Source organism: Mobula birostris, chromosome 12, assembly GCF_030028105.1.
Source record: "Mobula birostris isolate sMobBir1 chromosome 12, sMobBir1.hap1, whole genome shotgun sequence".
In the NCBI taxonomy this organism is placed as follows: domain Eukaryota; kingdom Metazoa; phylum Chordata; class Chondrichthyes; order Myliobatiformes; family Myliobatidae; genus Mobula; species Mobula birostris.
The window spans coordinates 33,936,760-33,964,001 of NC_092381.1; the positions used below are offsets into that span (position 1 = coordinate 33,936,760).

Consider the following 27,242-nt stretch of genomic DNA (forward strand, 5'->3'; position numbering starts at 1 on the left):
TTTAGTGCAAAGTGGTCATAGTGTTTCTACGTTGCACTGTAGTGCATAGGATTTTGACAGGTGGTTGAGGGGAGGTAGCTGTTCTTGAACCTGTCGGTATGGGACTTTAGGTTTCTGTACCTCCTTCCTGATTGAAACTGTGAAAAGCTGGCATAGCCCCAGTTCTGTGATGTAGATAGAAAATTGTACAGACCCCATGCCCATGATGTTGTGCCGAGCTTTTAACCTACTCCAAGATCAATCTAATACTTCTCTCCAACATAGCTGTCCATTTTCTTTATTGTACATTTGCCTAAGAGCCTGTTAAATGTGTCTGATGTTTCTGCCTCGAACACCACACTGGCAAGGCATTCCACACACCCTCTACTCTTTGTGTAAACAAACTGCCTCTGACATTCCCCCCAAACGCTTTCCTACAACCATCTTATTATTCTGCCTTCTTGTATTAGTTATTTCTGTCCGGATAAAAAGGCATAAGCTGTTCACTCTATTTGTGTCTCTTATCATCTTGTACAGATCTATCATCACCTCTCATCCTCCCCACCCTTTCCTCATAAGACATGCTCTCTAATCCAAGCAGCTTCCAGGCAAATCTTCTCTTCACCTTCTCTAGAGCTTCCACAACCTTCCTACAATGAGACGACCAGATTTTTATAGAGCTGCAAAATCACCTTGTGGCTCTTTAACTCAATCTCCCAACACACTATACACCTTCTTAACCACTCTTTCAACTTTCATGGCAACTTTGAAGGATCCCCACCTCTAAGAGGCCTGCCATGAACCCTATATCTAGACTTCAAGTTCAACCTTCCGAAGTGTATCACTTCACACTTTTCTAGATTGAAGGCTGTCTGCCACTTCTCACCCCAGCTCTGTGTCCTGTCAATGCTCCATTGTAACCAACAACAAACTTCTATACTATCCACAACGCCACCAACCTTGGTGTCATCTGCAATCTTACTAACCCACCCCACCATTTCCTCATCCAAATCATTTACAAAATCACAAAGAGCAAGGGTCCCAGACCAGATCCTTGTGGAACACCACTGGACACCATCCTCCAGGCAGAATATGCTCCATCCAATACTATTCTGTCAATTCTGAATCTAGTTTCCCTAGATCTTATGCCTCCTGAATTTCCTAATGAGCCGAACAAGGGTAAGCGCCTTACTAAAATCCATATAGACCACATTCTCTGCTCTACCTTCATCAATTGATTCTATTACTTCCCTCAATGATTCAATCAGGCTTGTGAGGCGTAACCTGTCCCTTTAAGATGTTGCTTTCCTGAGGAATGTTTCCTGTAGATGCTAATAATAATGGAGAAGATGTGTCCATGAAATGTTGAGCACTACTTTCTGCAGCTTCTTATGTTCCTGCATATTCAATTTGCCATATCAGACTATGATGCCACCAATTAGACTACTTTCAATGGTACATCTGTAGAAGTTTGTTAGTGTTCAATATTAAACTGAATCTCCTTAAACTCCTCAGAAAGCAAAGGCACACTTTTCATGTGGCTGCATCTATGTGCTGTGTCATCAGATGTGTTGTTACACAGGAATTTTCAGCCACTGACTCTCTCGACCACTGATTGCCCTGTGTGGACGGGCACATGTTCACCCTCCTTCCCCTTCCTGAAGTCAACAATCAGCCCTTTCGCTGGCATTGGGTGAGCAATTATTTTTGCTCAACCAGGAGACCTATCTCGCTCCAGTAAATTGACTCAACGCCGCCTGTGACTCATCCAACAACGATAGCGTTGTTGGCGAATTTGAATTAGTGTAGTATTTTCTTGGATGGTTGAGGTACTTACCTGATTTAGTCAGTGTTCATAGGAACTTATAGAAATTATACTTAAGCTATTGTAGAAGAACACAGGATTTGTTTAGTTGAACCTACTGGATAAGGGAAGGATTAATGATTATTGTCAACGTTAATTATGTAAGACTACATCTTGGCAAATTAGGAATATTTATTTTATAATCATTCAAATTAATTTAAAAAGATTATATTAAAAAATTTAACTGGTTAAAGCAATGCTGAATTTAGTCACCTAATTAGAATGAATTGCACATCAGTTGCCATAGCAAAACTTCAAGGCTAAAAGTTTAGAAAATAAACACTTCCTTCTTTTCATCATTTCACAAGTGAGGTTTGGTTAAATCAAACCACTGTTACTTAAAAATTCAGTTCAATCTTTTTCTTATTCCTAGATGCACAATCTTAATCGAAAAGAACATTCTCAACAACCATTTTCACACTTCAGCTTAGAATGATTAATCCCTGCATTGATTTCAAAGTGCCGATATTTTCTGATGAATCCAAAGGAAATTCATAGTTTAAGTCATATGAAAACCAAAAATTCAGCTCAAATCAACTCAGAAGTAATGCACGTGGTATTTGTACAAATAAACAAAAAACAACAAATATTTGTAGAAAAGACATTTGTTAAAATGTTTAAGTAGATTCAGCACAAAAGATATTCGTATACAAGCTTAAATTCCTTGTAGGTTTGTGGACAAAACATTACAAATCAAAAATACAGAGCTATCTTGCTTTTAAGCAAAGAAAGTCACATGAGATGTTAAATGGTTGTACAGCAGACATAACTGAGTACCTCGTACGTGCTTTTAAACAAACTAAAATTAGCATCCATGGTCTGATTTCATTTTTCTCCAAGACACTTAGCTATGGACCCATGTTGACATCATCTCATCTGATTTCCCATTTCTGCTTCATTTAACTTCACAAATATTTTAGCAAACTCAAATCATAGCAAATTATTGTTAATAAACAATGTGAATTCTATTAGATTGTCACAAAATACCTCTCTATCCTTAAGGTTCTCTTTACTAACTAACTGAATGATTAACAGCGCAGACAACAGGAATTCTGCAGATGCTGGAAATTCAAGCAACACACATCAAATTTGCTGGTGAACGCAGCAGGCCAGGCAGCATCTCTAGGAAGAGGTACAGTCGACGTTTCAGGCCGAGACCCTTCGTCAGGACTAACTGAAGGAAGAGTTAGTAAGAGATCTCTTCCTTCAGTTAGTCCTGACGAAGGGTCTCGGCCTGAAACGTCGACTGTACCTCTTCCTAGAGATGCTGCCTGGCCTGCTGCGTTCACCAGCAACTTTGATGTGTGTTGCTTGAATGATTAACAGGTATAGTCTTGTGATCTCACTTTCACCAACGTAGTATATCAATACTGTTTGTGAATAAGGGCAGAACATGGTGGACAGGCACCAACCACAGAGAAAGAAGCAGTGAGGACATTTCAGGTCAATTAGAATTTCTAATCTTATAATTATCTTTCAATGTTAATCATCATTCAGTATTTCTGGCAAATTTTTCATACTTTGTTTCAGATTTCTGCTATCCACAGCATTTTATTTTTGTCTAACTATTAGATAATGGTGTTTTGGGGCAACAAGTTGTCATCCACTGGGACTACTTGTTCAATTGTTTGTTGGTGCTACTCTATTGTTTATAGTTGCAAGTTTAAGAGAATAAACTTATAACTCTAAACAAAATAGTATCAAAAATTATGCTATAGTAAATCTGACAAATTAGAAAGATTTTTTAATCCAATGGGATACAAAACAATACATGACAAGATAACAGACCATGTTTCTGTTTCTCCATGAATAGATAACTAATTCATGAATTTTAAATCTTGCAGTAAATGAGGTTAAAACACTTTATTGGACGACTTTCTCACCAGTTTGAGCTTATTCGCTTAGATTATCTTTAAGAACATAAGAACATAAGAAACAGGAACAGGAATCGGCCATCTGGCCCGTCGAGCCTGCTCTGTCATTCAATAAGATCATGGCTGATCTGATCATGGACTCATCTCCACCTACCTGTCTTTTCCCCATAACCCTTAATTCCCCTACTATGCAAAAATCCATCCAACATTGTCTTAAATATATTTACTGAGGTAGCCTCCACTGCTTCATTGGGCAGAGAATTCCACAGATTTAGCACTCTCTGGGAAAAGCAGTTCCTCCTCATCTCTGTCCTAAATCTACTTCCCCAAATCTTGAGGCTACATCCCCTAGTTCTAGTCTTACCTATCCGTGGAAACAACTTTCCTGCCTCTATCTTATCTATCCCTTTCATAATTTTATATGTTTCTATAAGATCTTCTCTTATTCTTCTGAATTCCAGCAAGTACATTCACAGGCAACTCAATCTGTCCTCATAGTCTAACTCCCTCATCTCTGGAATCAACCTGGTGAACCTCCACTGCACTGCCTCGCTATTTCTTCCTTAATGATAGTTCCAAGTATTTTCCCAACTATCGATGTTAAACTAACTGGCCTATAGTTACCTGCCTTTTGCCTACATCCTTTTTTTGAACAGTGGCGCGACTTTCGCCATCTTCCAGTCTGCTGGGACCTGCCCAGAGTCAAGAGAATTTTGGTAAATTATCACCAAAGCCTCTAGTATAACTTCCGCCATTTCTTTCAGTATCCTGGGATGCATTCCATCAGGACCAGGGGACTTATTTATCTTCAGGTCCACAAATTTGCTCAGCAGTACCTCTTTAGTGGTAGTTATTGTGTCGAGGTCCTCACCTCCCATCATATCCACAACATCTCTCTTTGGCATGTTAGACATGTCCTCCACCATGAAGACCAACACAAAATAGTCATTCAAACTCTCTTCTATTTCCTCATTACCCAATATAAATTCCCCCTTCTCATTCTCCACGGGACCTGCATTCACTTTAGTCACCCTCTTGCTCTTTATATAATTATAAAAACTTTTACTATCTGTTTTTATATTTTGTACTAGCTTATTTTCATAATCTACACTAGCCAAATTCTCCTTCATCCCATTGTAGTCTCCATTGTTTAGGCATAATACACTGGTCTTTGATCGAACTATTGCACGCTCCATTTGTATGACAAACTCAAGCATACTGTGATCATGTTTTCCAAGAGGATCCCTAACTACAAGATCACTAATTTTACCTGTCTTATTGCACAGGACCAGATTTAAGATAGTACCTTGTAGGTTCAGTAACATACTGTTCAAGAAAGCCATCATGGATGCATTCTATGAAGCCCTCCTCAAGACTGCCTTGACCGATTTGATTTACCCAATTTATGTGGATAATAGCTGTCCCATTCTTACATGGCTCACATATTTCTCTGTTTATTATCTGAGTCACTGTAATGTTATTATTCAGTGACCAATAGACAACTCCCACCTGCGATTTTTTTCCCTTTACTACTCCTAATCTCTACCTAGATGGATTCAACATTCTGCTCCTTAGATCTTATATTGTCTCTCACTATCACCCTGATCTCATCCATAATTAGGAGTGCTACCCCACCTCCCTGTCTATCTGTATAACCTGATATCCTTGGATATTTAATTTCCAATCCTCTTCGCCCTGTAACCATGTCTCTGTAATGGCCACTAAATCACACCCCTTTGTACTGATTTGTGCCACAAGTTCACTGACCTTATTTCGAATACTATGGCATTCAGATAAAGTGCCCTTCCAGTCATTGTGCTTTTAAAATCTTGTAACCTGTTTCTCTTTTGCACTTGACTTTTCTTCACTCCACTCTTACTTTTCTCTTTTTCTATCTTTTGCTTTTTCTTTATCTCTTTTACTTTATCCATATTTCTTCAATCTGTTGAACCCACCACCCTACTATTTAGTTTAAAGCGATTCGCTAGGATCCAGGTCCCATCATGGTTCAGGTGGAGCCCATCCCATTGATACAGCTCCCCCCTTCCCCAATACTGGTGCCAATTTCCCATGAATTCAAACCTACTTCTCCCACACCAATCCTTGAGCCATGTATTTAACTCTCTAATCTTCTTGACCCTATGCCAATTTGCACGTGGCTCAGCTAGTAATCCAGAGATTACCACCTTTTTGGTTCTGTGTTTTAATTTAATCCCTAGCTGCTCAAATTCCCTTAGCAGAACCTCTTTTCTCATTCTACCTATGTCGTTTGTACCCACATGGACTACGACGACTGATCTTTCCCCTCCCACTGCAAATTCCTCTGCAAGTCAGATGAGAATGTACAGAACCTGGGCACCAGGCAGGCAACACAAGCTTTTGGGACACTCTAATCTTGTGACAGAGAACTCTGTCTATTCTCCTGACTATACTATCCCCAATCTTTCTGAACCCATCCATCCTTCCAGTAGAATGAGTAATGAACACAGCTGGCATTTTTCCTGAGGAAGATTTAAAACTATAATTACGTAATTGCTGTGGATAAATGTTTTGTAATTAAAGTTCTCCAAACTAGATACAGTGCTCTCAGAAGTAGAAGTTTGATTGCCTAGCAGCTCCTAGGATAAATGTACTACTGATTAATGAACTACCCTGGATTCATCTAAATTCTTTCAATGGGTTTTTGGAAACATTGATAACTGCAATGTGCAGGATTCTAAACTGTAACGTTCTGGGGGTAGTGGGTATAGCTACAAGAATGATTTGCGATCACTTTTCAAAAGGCACATTCACTTTCAGAATATAATCCCTGAGTTTTAAATTACATTCTGGAGTCTTATCTGTTTGGTTACATGATGCAAGAAGTTCAAAATACCTCTTCTGTAATGAAAAGCAATGAGTGGAACTTGTAACATTGTAACATTCCTTTTTTATTGTAGGAAACATGAGAGTCCATCCACAGCAAACCAACTACAATCCAGAGCTGGCGCCTGTCAGTTATGCAAGAGAAGGTGATTTTAATATCATAATGTGGCCTTTTAACTCTGTGTTTCTGCTGTTAACAATGCTTTATAATTTACATTTAAGATGAATAATTCTTTTGTGTTGGTTTTTGCAGTGGTGTCCTTCATCTATAAAGTGAAGACTTCTTATTTTCACTATTTTAATGACATTTTTGATCATATTTTGTTTCACCATATGTAGACCTTGCGACACATTGACAAATCACAAATTTATCAATGAATGGTATTCACAATTAAGTGGTGCATCAATTATTGTAGAGTTTGGGATGATATTCTATCTGAAGAAGTGAAGACAGGCACCTGATACAAATATCTCAGAACTAGTAAGCAGAAACCCTCATCTTTGTTGATATTAACAGGCAATTCCCATATGATATTGAGATGTTCTTTAAATAAAACATGGCAAAGAATATAATTTGGAAGAGGTTAATAAATGAAGGACCTGGGTGCCCTGTACACAAATCCTGAGAGAGGTTAATAAAGGAAGTAATAATGCTGTTTTTATCCTGTATCAATAAAGAAACGGAATTCAAAGTGAAGCAGTCACGCTAGACCATTATAAAATACTAGATTAGCCTCAAATGGAATATTGTCTACAACACTAACCAGCACACTTTCAAAAAGACATAGGAAATTGAGGGAGACTGATGAAGTATACAAAATTATGAGGAGCATACACAAAGTCACTGTTTGGAAACTTCTCCCCTTGGTGGAATTATATAAAGCTTGGCCACATGGGTTCATAGTAAAGAATAAGAGGTTTAGAGTGAATCAGTGAAAATTTTTTGTCCCAGACGGGTTGATGGAAACTGGAAGGCATTACCAGAGATAAGGGAGGCAGGTATTCTCAAAATATTAAAAAAGTGAGAATAGTTGATCCCTTGAATCACCAAAGCATAGAAGTTTAAGGGTCAAGTGTTGGTTAATGGGATTAGTGCAGATGGTTATTCAAAATTCACAGTAACTTTATTATCAGAGCACATATTCGCTACTATATACTATAACATACACATAACTGAGATTTATTTTCTTGCGGACATTCACAATAGGACAAAAAATACCATAGAATCAATGAAAATCTATAGTTTATAATCTTACAGAGATGTGCTACAAGTGCTATACCTGTCCCTACACCTCCTCTCTTGCCACCATTCAGGGCCCCAATCAGTACTTCAAAGCGAGGCAACACTTCACCTGTGAGTCTGTTGGGGTCATCTATTGCATCCAGTGCTCCCAGTGCGGCCTCCTCTACATCGGTGAAACCCAACACAGATTGGGGGACTGCTTCGTCGAGCACCTCCACTCCGTCTGTCAGAATAGACAGGATCTCCCAGTAGCCACCCACTTCAATTCTGCTTCCCACTCCCATTCAGATACGTCCATACTGCCATGATGAGGCTAAACTCAGGTTGGAGGAGCAACACCTCATATACCGTCTAGGTAGTCTCCAGCCCCTTGGTATGAACATAGAATTCTCCAACTTCCGGTAATTCCCTCTCCCTCCCTTCCCCTATCCCTATGTCACTCTGCCCTCCCCCAGCTGCCTACCACCTCCCTCTTGGTTCCACCTCCTTCTACTACCCATTGTGTTTTCCCCTATTCTTTCTTCACCTTTCCTGCCTATCACCTCCCTGCTTCCCCTCCCCCACCCCTTTATCTTTCCCCTCACTGGTTTTTCACCTGGAACCTACCAGCCTTCCCCTTCCCACCCTCCCCCCACCTTCTTTATAGAGCCTCTGCCCCTTCCCTCTTCAGTACCTGACGAAGGGTTCCGGCACGAAACATCGACCAATCTTTTCCATGGATGCTGCCCGACCTGCTGAGTTCCTCCAGCACGTTGTGAGTGTTGCTTTGACCCCAGCACCTGCAGATTATTTTGTGTTGACCATACACAATTGTTGGTTGGCAAGAAATAACAAATCATACATCACATAAAGTTATATAGGAAGTAAATTTCAGCTTTATTGGACAGTTAGTAGGAAAAAGAAAAGAAAAATACTAAAAGGGCCCATTACAGTTCACCCAGTCCAAATGTGCACATAAAATTGGAGCTCATCTTGAAGTTGTCACTTAACTCACACACTGGATCCACAGTCTGTGTGAAAGCACATACCACATTCCCAATGTCGCTCGAAATCTATCTTGAGCAAATGAGCTCACTCATTGGGAGCATTTGTTCTTTTTCCTTGGAGCCAATCATCTGCACAAGGTGCTTTGTGCAACAGGGATGCTCCTTCCCATGGCATCCTCAGCCAACTTCCCTCCTGTCCTCCGCGCAGCTCCCACAAAAAAGAACCATGAGCCACACCGTCGGTCACAAATCTCGCTCTTCCCAGCTCTCTCTAGAACCTTCTCCCAAATCCACCATCCTGATTTGCTGACACCACATTCCTAAGTTGAACATCATAATCCCTTATCTTTTAGCCAAAACCAAAACATTCTAAAAGCAGAACAAACACTGCTGAAATGTAATACCTAGCAGTAAAGATCTTAACTGTGGTCTTACATTTACAAATTATATATAAAATTGTAACACAGTGTATCTCACAACAAATCACCATTTACTTAGGTAACCACGATATCCTTACCGAAGAGCAGAAAGGATGCCATAAGGGTATGAAAGAATGTAAAGAACAACTGGTAGTATATTCTATAATTCTAAAGCAAGCCCAGCGGAAAAGCAGAAACCTTGCATTTTGTTATATTGACTGTTGAATAGCATTTGATTCTGTCCCACATTCATGGTTAGCAGAAGTTCTTAATATATATAAATGCACTCAATTCCTGTGAAATTCCTACAACATCTGATGAAGCATTGGCATACAATAATCATCCTGTCTATTAACAACCAAAAATAGAACAACCACCATTATCAAAATAAACTGAGGTATTTTCCAGGGCGACTCTCTAAGCCCACTATGGTTTTGTCTAGAGTCAAACCTGCTCTCTAATTTACTGAATCGAATGAAAATAGGGTATCAAATCAGAAGCAACCAAGCAAATTGTATCTTGATACATATTCCATAGATGGACGACTTGAAATTATATGCTCCTTCATCAGTTGTTATTGCTTCGTATGGCAGGTGTTCTTTCTCTTCACACTTCTGATTGTTTTTTGTCAAGCCACTTCACAATGAAGTGTAGCCCAGGAGGGGCAGACACGAGTAAAACTAAAGCATTTAATTCAAGTAGTAGAACTATTTTCGAAAGATTTAAACATGAACATTGGACTAGATAAGTGCAGAACATTAAACATAAAAAAGACACAATAGAGCTTGTAAAATAAGAAGAGCAGAAGGATACAATATGACTGATTGAGGAATATGAAACATATTAATATCTGGGTCATCAACAAGCAAAGAAAATATATCATAGTGTAATAAAGGGAAAACTTTTGACGGATTTTACTTCAAGGCATAAGAAAATCTGCCAAACAGAACTCAACTGTAAAATTACAACAAAGCCAATAAAAGCTTTTGCTATACATGTATTAGCACATTTTTTGGCAAAATATTTTGGTCAAAATGTATCTGGAAAAATAAGAACTCAAATGACAAATTTTAGAAAATGCCATGTACACTCGAACACACATTGCACTATCTAGGACAGATGGAGGAAGATGAATAACAGACATAAAAAATTTACGCAAATCAGAGAAAACTTCTAAGGATATATTTTCATCAAAGAAATTAGGATTCAGCATTCCACATGAGCATATGAAATTCTAATAAAAAGTACACACCACTAAACTTAAATGAAAGCAGAAAATTGAAGGAATTATCACTACAGAAGAAAAAATTAGACGGTGGAAGAGCATGACTCTCCATGGAAGACATCACCATAATTTGAGTGGACTAGGTGTCAACAAGGAAGCATCAAATGCTTGGTTCACAGTTGGAGACCTCTCCCAGAAACTGAAAGGCTTTTTGTGGCCGAAAAAGACCAGGTAGTTAACACAAAGAATGATGAAAAATACTGAATAAAAGACCAACAAATTCAAGATGATAAATGCAGAAAATGCCAAGAGAAACCAGGAACAATACAACACATTACAGGATCCTACAGCAGTTTAACTCAATCTGATTACTTTCATAGACATGTTCAATTGGCAAATATCATTCACCAAAATCTGGCCTTAAAATACAAACTCATAAAAGACACCATAATTTGCTGTAAATACAAGCCTGATCCAGGTTTAGAACAAGAGACCTACAAATTATATTATGTCTGATCTATTATTACAGATAGGACATTCCATGATAACAGTCCAGATATAATATTACAGGATAAACGACCAAGAACAATTTACTTAATAGATATAGCCATTCCAAACACACATAACATACAGAAATCAATAAGTGAAAAAAAACCAGAAGTATGCTGAATTAAAAGAAGAAATTGAAAGACTATGGAACATGAACAGGGGATACTTTGTCCCAATAGTAATATCTACAAATAGTATCATCCTAAAGTCACTACACAATAGTATTAAACAATTAGGCCTACACAGCAATATTTATGTCAAACTTCAGAAAGCCGCAATACTAAACACCACTAGAATAGCCCCCTAAAGTTCCTTGCAAGTGAGAAATGAGTGCTCTTGTCTATGTCCATGCCTCAGGTTTTATCAGCTTGAACTGATAAAATATAAAAAATACAGCAATAATAATTGTTATTATTTAGAACATGAGATGAAGAGACTTTGAAGTAAATCTTTGATTGTGGACTCAGTTCAGTACTATTTGGACAATATCACTGATGCACTCAGAGAGGACATAATGGAAGACTTGTCCACTGAGTCTATATAGTTAGAACTCAAAAGCAGGAGGAGTGCAATCACTCTGATAGAATTGGACTACTGACAGCTTCCCCCCGCTCCCAGTAGCCACCAGGATATTGAGGAACAGATATGTAGGCAGATTAAGGAAAGGAGTAAAAACAATAGGGTTGTTGTCACGGGGTCCCAACTTTCCAAATATAAGCTGGGGCCTTCTTAGTGCAAGTAGAATAGATGGGGAAGGATTTGTTAGCTGCAGCCAGGAGCATTTCTTAAATCAATATGCAGGTAGTCCAACAACTGGGGGACTGTACTGGACCTTGTGTTGGGTAATGACCCTGGTCTCAGGGTGCTGACCCTTCAGCGTGTGAGCAGCTAGGGAACAATGACCACAACTCATTGTGTTTTAAGATAGCTATAGCTAAGGATAAACATGGAACTTGACGCAGAGTGTTAAACTGGAGCAAGGGAAATTACAGGAGCATTAGGCAGGGACGAGGAAAAGTTAATTGGGAACAGCTGGTTTTGGGCAAGTCCACATCCACTATGAGGAGGGCACTTAAAGACCGACCGCACAGAGTACGGGACAAGTATGTTTCAGTCAGGAGGAAGGACAAGGATGGCAACACCTGTAATGTTGAGGGAGATGACAAACTTAGTCAAGAAGAAAAAGGAAAAGCATATTAAGCTCAGGTAGGTAGAATCAGATAGAGTCCTGGAGGATTATAAAGAAGGCAGAAAAGAAAACAAGAGGGAATTAGGAAAGCTAGGACAGGCCATGAAAAGTCCTTGGCAAGTAGGATTAAAGAGAATATCAAGGCATTCTATAAATACATCAGGAACAAGATGATAACAAGGGAGAGGATGGAACCACTCAAGGATAAATGGGGGAACATCTGCTTCACAGCGAAGGATGTGGGTGAGGTCCTTATTGAGTACTTTACATCATATTTTTTAAGGGGGAGGATATGGTGGATATGGGAGATCAGTACTGAGAGCATTAATATGTGAGGGCTTTTTGAAGTAAAGGAAGAGGTAGTGTTGGATAAGTCCCCAGGACCTGATGGGATATATCCCAGGTTATTGAAGGAGGCAAGTGGAAAGGTTGTCAGGGCCTTAACCAATATCTTTGTGTCCTCCCTAGCCACAAGCGAGGTCCCAGAGGACTGAGGAGTAGTTAATGTTATTTCATTGTTCAAAAAGTGAACCAGGGATAATCCTGGTAACTATAGACCAGTGAGTCTTACGTCAGTGGTAGGGAAGTTACTGCAGTCAATTCATAAGGATTGGATTTATGAGCATTTGGAAAATCATGGCCCAATTAGGGAGAGTCAGCATGGTTTTGTTTGGGGCAAGACTTGTCTTATCAGCTTGTTTGAGTTTTTTGATGAGGGTATGAGGGTGATTGGTGAAGGACAAGCTGCGGATGTTGTCTACATGGATTTTAGTAAGATGTTTGACAAGGTCCCTCGTGGAAGCCTCATCCAGAAGAAGATTAAGATGCACGGGATCAATTGTGAACTGGCCATTTGGATTTAGAACTTGCTTGTCCATGAAAGACAGCGGGTGATGGTCGAAGGGACTTATTCTAGCTGGACATCTGTGATTAGTGGTGTTCTGCAGGGATATGTACTGGGACCTCTGCTGTTTGTGGTGAATATAAATGACCTGGATGAAATTGTAGTCAGGTGGGTTAGTAAGTTTGCAAATGATACGAATATTGGACATGTTGTGGATAACATACATGATTTGCAAAGGATATAGATCAGTTGCAGATGTGGGTAGAGAAATGGCAATTGGAGTTTACCCTGGCCAAAGATGAAGTGTTTCACCTTGGTATATCAAATGTAAAGAGACGGTATATTTTTAAGGGCAAGACCCTTAACAGTGTTGATGAACAGAGGAATATTGGGATCTAAGCTCATAACTCCCTGAAAGTGGCTACACAGGTTACTTCACTTTATTGTCACCAAACAATTGATACTAGAGCATACAATCATCACAACGATTTTTGATTCTGGTTGATAGAGTGGTTAAAAAGGCATTTGGCATCTTTGACTTTATTGATTGAGGCACTGAGTTCAAAAGTCAGGAAGTTATGTTGCAGCTTTATAAAGCTCAGGCTACATCTGGAGTATTGCATACTTTTCTGGTTGTCTCATTACGGGAAGGATGTTAAGGCTTTGGGGAAGCTGCAGAAGAGGTTTACAGGGATGCTGCCTGTGTTAGAGGATATTTGCTATAAGGAGGGGTTCAACAAACTTGGGTTGTTTTCTCTGGAGCGGCTGAAGCTGAGGGAAGACCTGACAGATTATGAGAGGCATTGAGAGAGTAGATAGGCAGTATCTTTCCCCAGGGTTGAAATATGTAATATCAGAGGGCATGCACCTCAGGTGAGAGAGGGTAATTTTAAAGGAGACACGAGATGAGTGCCTGGAATTTGCTGGCTGGGGTGGTGGTAGAGGCAGATACATTAGGGACTTGTAAAAGACATTTAGATCAGCACATGAATGTGAGGAAAATGGAGGAATATGGACATTATGTAGATATAAAGGATTAATTTATTTGGCCTTTTTATTACTAATTTATTTGGTTCAGCACAACATCGGAGGCCAAAGGGCCTGTTCTTGTGCTGTGTTGTGTTCTATGTTCCACTACTGAGGTGAGTAAAGTTATCCCCATTTGTTCAGGAGCCTGAAGGTTGAAAGATAATAACTGCACTTAGTGGTGACTTTTCAGGTCAATAAATTGAACATGATAATGGTGACAAGAAACAAAAGGAAACCATCAAGATTTATGGGTAAAAAACAGAGAGAACAATGAAAGTAGGCACTTACTTCATCATCTTCCAAACATACAAATGGAACTTTATTAATCTTTAGAGTATTGACAGGAAAGCTCTCTGCTTTGGAATTCTGTATTGATGATACATAGAAACATAGAAAATAGGTGCAGGAGTAGGCCATTCGGCCCTTCGAGCCTGCACCGCCATTTATTATGATCATGGCTGACCATCCAACTCAGAACCCCGCCCCAGCCTTCCCTCCATACCCCCTGATCCCCGTAGCCACAAGGGCCATATCTAACTCCCTCCTAAATATAGCCAATGAACTGGCCTCAACTGCTTCCTGTGGCAGAGAATTCCACAGATTCACCACTCTCTGAGTGAAGAAGTTTTTCCTAATCTCGGTCCTAAAAGGCTTTCCCTTTATCCTCAAACTGTGACCCCTTGTTCTGGACTTCCCCAACATCGGGAACAATCTTCCTGCATCTAGCCTGTCCAATCCCTTTAGGATTTTATACGTTTCAATCAGATCCCCCCTCAATCTTCTAAATTCCAATGAGTACAAGCCCAGTTCATCCAGTCTTTCTTCATATGAAAGTCCTGCCATCCCAGGAATCAATCTAGAGAACCTTCTTTGTACTCCCTCTATGGCAAGGATGTCTTTCCTCAGATTAGGGGACCAAACCTGCACACAATACTCCAGGTGTGGTCTCACCAAGGCCTTGTACAACTGCAGTAGTACCTCCCTGCTCCTGTACTCGAATACACCCTGGGTACCAGCAGCTTTATAAGGTCAATGGCAGAAGGGATTCCCTCAGCATTCTACTGACAACATATGTCTCCATGCAGAATTATTTCATTGATATCCATGTATTTTTGTCCACAGAAACTTCTAAACAAAATCTTCCAAAAAAAGTTGAACATACAGAAAAGAAGATGGCAGATGAAGGGTAATCAAAAGATTAGTATTTTAATGAAGCCAAATAAGAATGTTTAATGTATCAGTGTCACTTGTCCATTGAGCTTCCCCTTCCAGACTGCTTATCTGGTTCTGTATTGTGACTCAATACAAATAGAGAAGCAACATAAACAAAATGCTGGATGAACACAGCAGCTCAGGCAGCATCTATGGATGGGAATTAACAGTCAACATTCTGGGCTGAGACCCTTCATCAGGACTGGAAAGCAAGGAGGAAGAAGGCGGAATGAAGAAGATTTTATTTTATTTCCATGTGGCAAGTAGAAAGCTATGTGGCTGTAGGGCATCTGGGAAGCACACCTGATTTTACTAGCAAGCCCTCATTAGCACGCTAATGTTGAAGTGTGGACAATGCTGGCTGAACTTGAGATGTTTTCAGAGGGGTGAGGGAGAGCAGCAGTTCAAGGTGTTGGGAGGAGAGAGAAGGTGGACCTGAGAATTTTGAGGCAGTTAAAGTTGGTGCTTTACATATCAGAATCAAAATCAGGTTTTAATATCACCGGCATATGTCTTGAAATTTGTTGTGACAATCAGAGAGGTCATTCCTCCTCTGCCATTCCTCAGATCTAATCCGCCCTGTTCCATCTCTGTGCTGAGCCTCTTGTGCTTGTTCAATGAACAGCACTTTGTCCTTCACTCAGGTGCTTTACAGCTACTGGGGCTCAATGTCAAGGTCAATACTGCTCCAGTTGTTTTTGAGAGTAGATGTTGATAACAGTAATGCTGTTGCTCTTTTGCATGTCCAAAGTCTTTTATCATTTAATATCTTTTGCCTTCTTCTAGATTATAATCCATTTTTCATTCTTTCCTCCATGAGACTATAAGACATAGGGGCAGAATTAGGCCATTCAGCCCATTGAGTCTGCTCCGCCATTCCATCATGGCTAATCCCCGATCCCACTCAACCCCATACACCTGCCTTCTCAGCATATTCTTTGATGCCCTGACCAATCAGGAAATGATCAGCTTTCGCTGTAAATATATGCACAGACTTGGCCTCCACCATAGTCTGTGGCAGAGCATTCCACAGATTCACTACTCTCCAACTAAAAAAAAAAATCCTCCTTACCTCTGTTTTAAATGATCACCCCTCAACTTTGAGGCTGTGCTCTCTGGTTCTGGATACACACACCATAGGAAACATCCTCTCCATATCCACCCTATCTAGTCCTTTCAACATTCAGTAGGTTTCAATGAGATTCCCCACATTCTGCAAAATTCCAATGAGTACAGGCCCAAAGCTGCAAATGATATGTCATTCCTGGACTCATCCTCATGAACCTCCTCTGGACTCTCTCAAATGACAACACATCCTTTCTGAGATATAGGGCCCAAAACTGATGACAATACTCCAAGTGTGGCCTGACAAGCGTCTTAAGGCTCAGCATTATCTTTTTGCTTTTATATTTTATTCCCCTTAAAATAAATGCGTTTACTACAGACTCAAGCTGTAAAGTAACCTCCTGGAAGTCTTGTAGGAGGACTCCTAAGTCCCTCTGCACCTCTGATGCTTGAACCTTCTCCCCATTTAGATAATAGTCTTTACTATTGTTCCTTTTACATTTATCATACATTTCCCAACAGTGTATTCCATCTGCCACTCTTTTGCCCATACTGTTGCAATGGGTGAAGTGAACCCAAACGCAGGACGCAGGCACGGAGATTGAGTTAGGATGCAGACGCGGGCGTGAGCGTTGAACAGCAAACAGAAGGGAGTGCAGGAAAGCAGGAGGCAGGCAGAACTTATCTTGACACGGAGCGTAGAAGGGAAAACAGCAGACAAAACTTTTCTTAGCATGGACAGACGGAGTTACACAGGTAAATCTCGGTGCTGAAGTAAGACTTAGAATACTTATCTTGACACGGAGAGACTGAGTTTCACAGGTACATCTCGGTACTGGAGCAAAACTTAAAGCACACAGTCCTAAGCGGCCGGAAAAAGTTAATTACCACACAGGCAAAACCAATGATCTGGCAACTAGTGGTTGCAAAGCCGGGATCTTATGCTGCAGGTCTTGATGAAAACCAGGTGTGTCACCATCAAAGGAAATTAGGAGAAAATGGGGAATTAACAGTCGGGACCGTGACACATACTTCCAATTTGTCCAAGTCCTGCTGCAATCACATTGCTTCCTCAGCACTACCTACCCCTTCACTTATCTTCATATCATCTGCAAACTTTGCCACAAAGCCATCAATTCCATTATCTAAATCATTGACAAGCAATGTGAAAAGCAATGGTACTGACCCCTGAGGAACACCACTAGTCATCGGCAGCCAACCAGAAGAGGCCCCTTTTACTTCCACTCACTGTCAGACATTCCGCTGTCCATGCCAGTATCTTTCCTGTAATACCATAGGATTTTATCTTGTTAAGCAGCCTCATGTGTGGCACCTTATCAAATACCTTCTGAAAATCCAAGTAAGAACATCCACGTGCTCTGCCTTCCTCATCCTCATGCTCTGTATGCCTGCCTGATTGCTTGAAATGTATTACATTTCAAACTTCACTTTGACCACAAATGCTCCATGAACTGGTGTAAATTTCCATCAAAATCTATGTTTAAGTATACTTGCTTAAAGCAGTCTATGATTGTATGGACTGTATTGACTCATTGGGGAAAGTCTGGTGTCTTCACATCCAAGTCAATAGTAACTTGGCAATCTTTCCATCAGTGTCCTTGATCTCCATATTTAATGAAGGCCCAATGATTTTGGTGGTATCCTTGAAACTGCAGTTGACAGACCTGAAGCAAGACAGAAGCCTTTGGCTTCACTTTATCAGCTACTTCATCTGCTTTCCTTCAAGTACTTACTGCCTGTTATGCCACTGGTGTTTAGGGCAGTAATGATGGTCCTCCATTTCTGGTGGTTTTCAGGGTTTCCTTCATTGTGTCAGCAGCTTTCTCCCAGTTTTTACTTATGTCAGTCATGCAAATCCCGGGTGGAGTCTCAGATGAAGAAGAATTCTTCATTGCTGTTTCCATAATGATTTTGTTCTACCAGTCAGGGTTGTTAGCCCTGAGCTGAACCCTCATGCCTGGAGGACCGGGGGACCATTCTTAGTTTGCCCTTATCTTTTGACCTTTTTGGCATGGGTGACCCTACAAAGAGCCCTGACTCCAGCCAACGTAGCTCTCCAGGTCATTGAGGCACACAAACCTCCAAACTACATCAAGATTGTGGTTCTCTTGGAGGTTCCTTTAAGTAGGGTGTTGTAGCGGTGTGCTACACACAGCGCTAGAATAACCACACGGAGTCGGTGAGTTAGAGTTGCGATGAAAGAGATTTATTCAAACTTCGCGGCCTGCTTTAAAGCCTTCCCGTTCCCGCCCTCCCTGGGGCGGGACTGCTGTGGGGAATGCATATTCCCAGACCCTTTCCACACGCGGGATTTTCCCCCTGCTGGTGAAGATGGCCTGGCGCCCTTTTTGGGGCCAGTCCTCTGCCTGCGCGCGCTGTTGTGAGCCGGTTCGTGTGTGCCAGGAAGTGGGTCGCCACATAACCCCCCCCCCCAGAACCGGCCATACCTCCCCCGATGTCCACAGTCTGGATCGGCCTCTGTTTGGGAGGTCTGCCCCTGCGCCGCGGTGCCTGAGCCTGGACCGGCTGCGCCCAAGTCCACATGGGCCGATTTGAGTCGGTCCACCGTGAATACCTCCTCTCTCCCCCCAATGTCCAGCACGAACGTGGACCCGTTGCTCCTGATCACCTTAAACGGCCCCTCGTAGGGCCGCTGTAGCGGTGCCCGGTGTCCGCGCCGTCGTACAAAAAGAAACTTACAGTTCTGCAGGTCTTTGGGTACGCAGGTCGGGCTCTGTCCGTGCTGTGAAGTGGGTATGGGGGCCAGGTTACCGAGCCTCTCCCGTAGTCTGTCCAGGACTGCTGTGGGTTCTTCCTCTTGCCCCCTTGGGGCTGGTATGAACTCTCCTGGGACTACCAGGAGCGCGCCGTACACCAACTCGGCCGACGAGGTGTGTAGATCCTCCTTGGGCGCCGTGCGGATTCCGAGCAGAACCCAGGGAAGCTCATCCACCCAGTTAGGCCCCTCCAGGCGGGCCATGAGAGCCGATTTCAGGTGACGGTGGAAGCGCTCCACTAGTCCGTTCGACTGTGGGTGGTAGGCAGTTGTGTGGTGTAGCTGTGTTCCTAAAAGGCTGGCCATAGCCGACCACAGGCTGGAGGTGAACTGGGCGCCCCTGTTGGAGGTAATGTGGGCCGGTACCCCAAAGCGTGCTACCCAGGTTGCGATCAGTACTCGGGCGCAGGATTCGGAGGTGGTGTCGGTGAGCGGGACTGCCTCTGGCCATCTGGTGAACCGGTCTATCATAGTTAGGAGGTACCGCGCTCCTCGCGACACTGGCAGGGGCCCCACGATATCCACACGGATGTGGTTGAACCTCCGGCAGGTGGGTTCAAACCGCTGTGGCGGAGCCTTGGTATGCCGCTGCACCTTGGCCGTTTAGCACTGCATGCACGTTTTGGCCCATTCACTGACCTGTTTACGCAGTCCATGCCACATGAACCTGTTGGCGACCAGCCGGAGGGTTGTCCTGATGGAGGGGTGCGCTAAGTTGTGAATGGACTCGAAAATCCACCGGCGCCAGGCTGCTGGGACGACGGGGCGGGGTTGGCCGGTAGCTGCGTCACATAGTAAGGTCCTCTCACCTGGGCCTACGGGGAGGTCTTGGAGCTGCAAACCGGAGACTGCAGTCCTGTAACTGGGGATCTCAGCGTCTGCCTGCTGTGCCTCTGCCAGTGCTGCATAGTCCACCCCCTGGGACAGGGCCTGTATGGTAGGTCTGGATAGTGCGTCCGCCACGACGTTGTCCTTTCCTGAGACATGCCGGATGTCCGTCGTGTACTCGGAGATGTAGGACAGATGTCGCTGCTGGCAGGACGACCAGGGGTCGGACACCTTCATGAACGCAAAGGTAAGCGGTTTGTAGTCTGTGAACGCGGTGAAGGGCCTACCTTCTAAGAAGTACCTGAAATGCCGGATTGCCAGGTATAGTGCTAATAGCTCCCGGTTGAAAGCACTGTATTTGAGTTCAGGTGGTCGTAAGTGTTTGCTGAAGAACGCCAGGGGTTGCCAGCGACCCTCGATGAGTTGTTCCAGCACTCCACCGACCGCTGTGTTGGATGCATCCACCGTGAGGGCAGTAGGAACGTCCGTTCTGGGGTGCACTAGCATCGTGGCGTTTGCCAAGGCTTCTTTGGTTTTAACGAAAGCGGTTGCGGCCTCTTCGTTCCAGGTAATGTCCTTGCCCTTACCCAACATCAGAGTGAACAGGGAGCGCATGGTTCGGGCTGCTGAGGGGAGGAAATGGTGGTAAAAATTCACCATACCCACGAATTCCTGCAAGCCTTTGATTGTGTTGGGTCGGGGGAAGTGGCGGACCGCGTCTACCTTGGCAGGCAGCGTAGTTGCCCCGTCTTTAGTATTCCTGTGGCCCAGGAAGCCGATGGTGTCGAGTCCGAACTGGCATTTGGCTGGGTTGATTGTAAGGCTGAATTCGCTCAGGCGGGAGTAGAGCTGGCGGAGGTGGGACAGATGCTCCTGCCGACTACTGCTGGCTATGAGGATGTCATCCAAATAGATGAATGCAAAGTCCAGGTCACGTCCCACCGCGTCCATTAGCCGCTGGAAAGTTTGTGTGGCATTCTTTAGACCGAACGGCATTTGGAAGGATTCGAAAAGTCCGAACGGGGTGATAAGTGCTGTTTTGGGGATGTCGTCCGGATGTACAGGGATTTGATGGTATCCCCGGACGAGGTCTACCTTGGAAAAGATCCTTGCGCCGTGTAGGTTTGCTGCGAAGTCTTGAATGTGCGGCACAGGGTAGCGGTCTGGCGTTGTAGCCTCGTTCAGTCTGCAGTAGTCACCGCATGGTCTCCAGCCCCCCGTTGCCTTGGGCACCATGTGAAGGGGGGAGGCCCATGGGCTGTCGGACCATCATATGATCCCTAATTCCTCCATCTTCTTGAACTCCTCCTTCGCCATTTGGAGCTTGTCCGGGGGAAGCCTTCAAGCACGGGTGTGGAGGGGTGGTCCCTGGGTCGGGATGTGGTGCTGTACTCCGTGTCTGGGCATGGCTGCTGTGAACTGCGGTGTCAGTACTGATGGGAAATCCGCCAGGACCCTGGCGAATTCATCGTCGGACAGCGTGATGGAGTCCAGGTGTGGGGCTGGCAACTGTGCTTCACCCAGGGAGAACATTTGAAAAGTCTTGGCGTGGACTAATCGCTTCCCTTGCAGGTCGACCAGCAGGCTGTGGGCTCGTAGAAAATCTGCCCCCAGCAGTGGTTGGGCCACGGCGGCCAGTGTGAAGTCCCACGTGAACCGGCTGGAGCTGAACTGTAGCCGCACCGTGCGGGTGCCGTAGGTTCGTATTGTGCTGCCATTAGCAGCCCTCGGGGTGGGTCCGGGTTCTCTGTTGTGGGTGTCGTAACTCGTTGGAGGTAAGACACTGATCTCCGCTCCAGTGTTGACCAAAAACCAGCGTCCCGACTGCTTGTCCCAGACGTACAGGAGGCTGTCCTGATGGCCAGCCGCCATAGCCATCAGCGGCGGCTGGCCCTGGCATTTCCCGAGAATTTGCAGGGTGGTCTGCAGCAGCAGGCCTCTGTGCCCCATCGCTGGTGGTAGAAACACCATTGTTCGTTGGGCTCCTCACTCTCGTCGCCGGGTTTTGTAGGCTCTGCTGCCGGGCCTGGTCTGGTCTGTCATTGGGCCCGCGGCTTGGTGATCTGTGCGACGGATGCCCCTCTCTCTTTCCTGGCATTCCACAGCACATCTTCTCGGGCCGCCACCTCCCGGGGGTTGCTGAAATCTGCGTCGGACAGCAGCAGGCATATGTCCTCGGGCAGTTGCTCTAGGAACGCCTGCTCAAACATGAGGCAGGGTTTCTGTCCTTCAGCCAGGGCCAGCATCGCGTTCATTAATGCTGACGGCGGCCTGTCTCCCAAACCATCCAGGTGCATTAAGCGGCGTGCTCGTTCGCGCCGTGAGAGTCCGAAAGTCCTTATGAGCAGGGCTTTGAATGCTGTGTATTTGCTGTCCTCCGGGGGCGACTGTATAAACTCCTCAACTTGTGCAGCTGTCTCCTGGTCGAGTGAGCTCAGCACGTAGTAGTAGCGAGTAGACTCCGAGGTTATCTGCCGAATGTGGAATTGAGCTTCTGCTTGTTCGAACCATAATTGGGGTCGCAGCGTCCAGAAGCTTGGCAGTTTTAACGAAACTGCGTGAACAGATGCAGCGTCGGTCATCTCTGGTCCAAATATCGTTTGGGCCGTCGGGGTCACCAATTGCAGCGGTGTGCTACACACAGCGCTAGAATAACCACACGGAGTCGGTGAGTTGGAGTTGCGATGAAAGAGATTTATTCAAACTTCGCGGCCCGCTTTAAAGCCTTCCCGTTCCCGCCCTCCCTGGACGGGACTGCTGTGGGGAATGCATATTCCCAGACCCTTTCTGCGCGCGGGATTTTCCCCCTGCTGGTGAAGATGGCCTGGCGCCCTTTTTGCTGCCGGCCCTCTGCCTGCGCATGCTGTTGTGAGCCGGTTCGTGTGTGCCAGAAAGTGGGTCGCCACAGTGTGGTGAATTACAATTCCATTGCCAATCCTGAATTTTGCCTGATCTTTAAAGTTATTTCTCTCTCTTTTTAAACAATTCTGTTACTTTCTGTCCCAGCATCTGCTTGCTTTTCCAGTAATCCATTGTATAACTCTACAATTCTTTTATTAATAAACTTTCTACATATCTGTCTCATATCACTGACTTCAGACCTAGTTTCTTTAGGTCCTATTCCCAACAGAGTAAATTTTGTGCAGCTACTTTAAAAAATATTTCTTCATTGCTCAAATATCTATGTTCAGCAAAATCTCTGGACTTCACTATGGCCAGGCACAACCTCAAGCCTCGATAGATCTTTACCCTTAGCTGTACATCCTAACCTTTCATGTGCTTTTCAATCATGTTACTCTCAAGTCAAGTTTTAAGACTGACTTGAAATTAACTCCATTTTCAAAAAAATGGTTTTCCAGGTATTTGTCCCTTGTGATTAAATTAAGAAATATTTTTGCAAAATATCTAATTGTACAGTAATGCTATTTGTTTAACAGATGGTTTTGATCCTTTAACATTGGGAATATAGCAACCCATTTTCTGTGAGGTTTCTTGTATTGCTTTATTTAGAGTTGGGACTGATATTATTTCTTGTTAATTTCCCCCTCTGAAGAAATTAGTACTAGGGCATGAATTCATATTACAGAACAGGTCCACCATTCTGTGTGTGTTGGCAGCTGATCTTAGACTATGCCAACACAATTAGGTACAGATTGGCTTTCAGGTGATAAGGCTGGAGTACAGTGGAAGAATGCTACTTGGATTGTACTCCACTTGGTCCAGCTTACAAAGTTTTGTTGTATTGCCCTTCTGTATGATGAATGAGAAAGCAGTCTATTTTGATTATTTAGGTCACTGGCTATGATATTATAGTATCTGTCACTTTGTTTTAAATTCTGGATATCACTTAGATAATCAATTAAGTTCTTAGCAAATTTCTCTGGTGTTGCAAGGCTTTCATATACTTGGATGTAGTATGTTGTGTTGAAAGTCATATCTAAAACCAACAGAAACAGAACAAAATAGAACATTTTGAAAAATTGCAAAAGCAATAATTGGAGAATGAACTGTTCTTTCTTTATAGAAACTGCCAAATTTAAAGAAGTGATGGACATTCTGTGTCACCAGATCACTAGCTGGAATGAAGATCAAAATCTACTTCAGCAATGGCTGAGCAGTTTACTATTACTGTTAAGACCATAAATCATTCTATTAGTACTAAGTGACCTTAATCTTGCAGAGGAAGTGTCATTCACTGCAGAGTTAGTTCAGGCTTTCAGAGAAAATTTGCACCAATTAATGACTATTATCTGAAGGAAAAGGATATTAGACAAACTGCAAATGGAAGCAAAAAGAATCAAAAGGAAGTTATTAGCTCTCTGCATCAACGACCAGTAAATCTGTCAGGGAACAACCAATGTACAAAAACATTAAGAGTAATGTGAATGTTAAATATATTCATCATACTTGACTTTACATTGTCTATATATCTTCTTTGGTTTCTTGCAGCACTTCAGCTGAGGATCAACAACCAGATGTCATTCAAAAAGCAAAATTTACTCAGCCGTCTGGAGAATAGATTGACTCCCAAATATAGAGAAAAATAAGCACGAGCTGTGTGTATTTGTCTCTGTTTGTCTTTGTGTACATCTCTCTTGGTATGCATGCAAGTGTAAGGATGTGTAAATGTAGATGATATTCTATCAATGTTACGGAACTAAGTTTTCAGAAATTCAGAAAAATCAAAAATCTCATTGAAATAGATGTATTTCTTACGAGGATTTGGCAGGGTGGAGATTAGGAATATTTTTCTCCTAACTTTAGAACTGAAGAGTAGAAGTCATAGACTCTGAATAAGTGGTTAACCATTTCGTCAAAGTGAAGAGAAGTTTCTCTTACTTAGTAGTTGCTAGGTACTGGAATTCTCAGTCCCCAGGTGACTATGGATCTAGAGTTAGTGGTATAGTCCTTGTGTGAGATGTGGGAACTTTGAGAGACATCCAGTCTCCCTGATTACTACATCTGCACGAAGTGCACCAAGCTGCAACTCCTTAGAGATGGTGTGAAGGAACTAGAGCTGCAGCTTGTTGACCTATGGCTCATATGGGAAAATAAGGTGATAGAAGGAGCAACAGGGAGGCAAGTTTCTGTTCCCCTCAATAAGTATACCCCTTTGGATACCAGTGGGAGAAGGGGGAAACACCTACTACAGAGAAGTCACAGCAACCTGATCTTCAGCACTGAGTGTGTCTGTGTGGCTGAGAAGGGAAGAGCGGGGCGAAGAGGACTACATTAATGACAGGGTATTCCATAATTAGGGGAGCATACTGCAGATTGTGTGGATGTGAAAGAGTCACCTGGATGGTATGTTGCCTCCCAGGTGCCAGGGTCGGGGATGTCTCCGATTGGGTCCACAGCATTCTAAGGAGGGAGTGTAAACAGCCAGAAAACATAGTACATGTTGGTACCAATGACATAGGTAGGAAAGGGAGGAGGTTCTGAAGAGAGAACATAGAAAGCTGAAAAGCAGGATCTCCAGGGCAATAATCTCTGGATCACTGCCTGTGCCACGTGCCAGTGAGAGTAAGAATAGGTTGATTTGCCATCTGAATGTGTGGCTGACGAAATGGTGCAGGGTACAGGGTTTTAGACTTCTGGATCATTGGGATCTCCTCTGGGGAAGGTATGACCTGTACAAAAAGAATGGGTTACACCTGAACCCAACTGGGACCAATATCCTTGCAGGCAGGTTTGCTGGATCTGTTGGAAAGGGATTAAACTAATTTGGTAGGGGGATGGGAACTAGGGTGAAAGAACTGAGCATGGGGCAGTTGGTATACAGTACAACTAGATGCAGTGTGCAGTGAGACTGTGAAGGAGGGCGGGCAGGTGGTAGGGCAAAATTGCAGTCAGTGGGATGTTAAAGTGTAACAAGGACCAAAATCAAAAAGGGTGATAAATACAGGACTGAAGGTGTTATACCTGAATACACACAATATACAGAATAAGGTAAATGGTGTCGTGCAGTTAGAAATTGGCATGTGTGATGTTGTGGGTATCGCAGAGTTATGGCTGAAAGAAGATCATAGTTGTGAGCTTGAAATCCAAACGACAAGCAGGTAGGCAGTGGGAGTAGAATGGCCCTGTTGGTAAAAAATACAATCAACTCATTCAAGAGGTGACGTAGAAATAGAAGATATAGAATCCTTGTGGGTAGAGTTAAGAAACTGCAAGGGTAAAAAGATCATGAGAGTTTCATACAGGCCTCCGAACAGTATCCAGGATATGGGGTACAATTACAATGGGAGATAGAAAAAGCATGTACAAAAGGCTATGTTGCTGTAGTATTGGGGGAATTTCAATATGTAAATAGATAGGGAAACACAGGCTGGTGATGAATCCCCAGAGAGTGAATAAGGTGGCGTTTTAGAGCAGCTTGTGGCTGAGCCCACTATGGGAAAGGCAGTTCTGGACTGGGTTTTGTGTATTAAACCAGATTTGATTAGGGAGCTTAAGGTAAAGGAACCCTTAGGAGACAGTGATTATAATATGATAGAATTTACCCTGCAATTGAGAGGGGGAAGCTAAAGTCAGATGTATCAGTATTACCATAGAGTAAAGGGAATTACAGAAGTATGAGAGACGAGCTGACCAAAGTTTATTGGAAAGGAACACTAGCAGGAATGACGGCAGAGCAGCAATAGCTGGAGTTTCTGGGAGCAACTTGGAAGCTGCAGGAAAGATAAATCCAAAGGAAGAAATATTCTATTCTAACGGGAGGATGAGGCAACCATGACTGACAAAGGAAGTCAAAAAGAGTATAAAAGCAAAAGAAAAGGCCAATAACAGAACAAAAATTAGCGGGGAGGTCGAGGATTGGGAAGCTTTTAAAAACCAAGAGAAGGCAACTAAGAACAAACATAAAGAGAGAAAAGATGAAATATGAGGTAAGCTAGCCAATAATATAACAGAGGATACAAGAAGTTTTTTTTTCAGATATATAAAGAGTAAAAGGGAAACAAGAGAGGATATCAGACAGCTGGAAAATGATGCTGGAGAGGTTGCAATGGCAGATGAACTTAGTAAGTGTTTTGTGTTAGTCTTCACTTTAGAAGATACCAGCAGAATGCCAGGAATTCAAAAGCATCTGAGGGCAGAAGTGAGTGATGAGAAGGTACTTGGTAAGCTTAAAAAATCAGAAGGTAGATACATGTAAGTTACCTGGACCAGATGAACTATATAGCAGGGTTCTGAAAAAAGTAGCTAAAAAGATTGCAGAGGTATTAGCAATAATCTTTCAAGAATGACTAGATCCTGAAATTGCAAATTTTCCA

General features: G+C 43.0%; 1 protein-coding gene across 1 annotated transcript in view; it reads left to right on the forward strand.

The window, feature by feature from the left end:
* Positions 1-24,498, forward strand: part of kncn (kinocilin) — a 41,137-nt gene extending 16,639 nt beyond the window's left edge. The window contains exons 3-5 of the mRNA XM_072274623.1: positions 6,657-6,728; positions 15,189-15,252; positions 24,418-24,498. Coding sequence (XP_072130724.1) covers positions 6,657-6,728; positions 15,189-15,252; positions 24,418-24,487 — 206 coding nt within the window. The 3' untranslated portion in view covers positions 24,488-24,498. The remainder of the gene's footprint in view (positions 1-6,656; positions 6,729-15,188; positions 15,253-24,417) is intronic.
* The last annotated feature ends 2,744 nt before the right edge of the window (positions 24,499-27,242 follow it).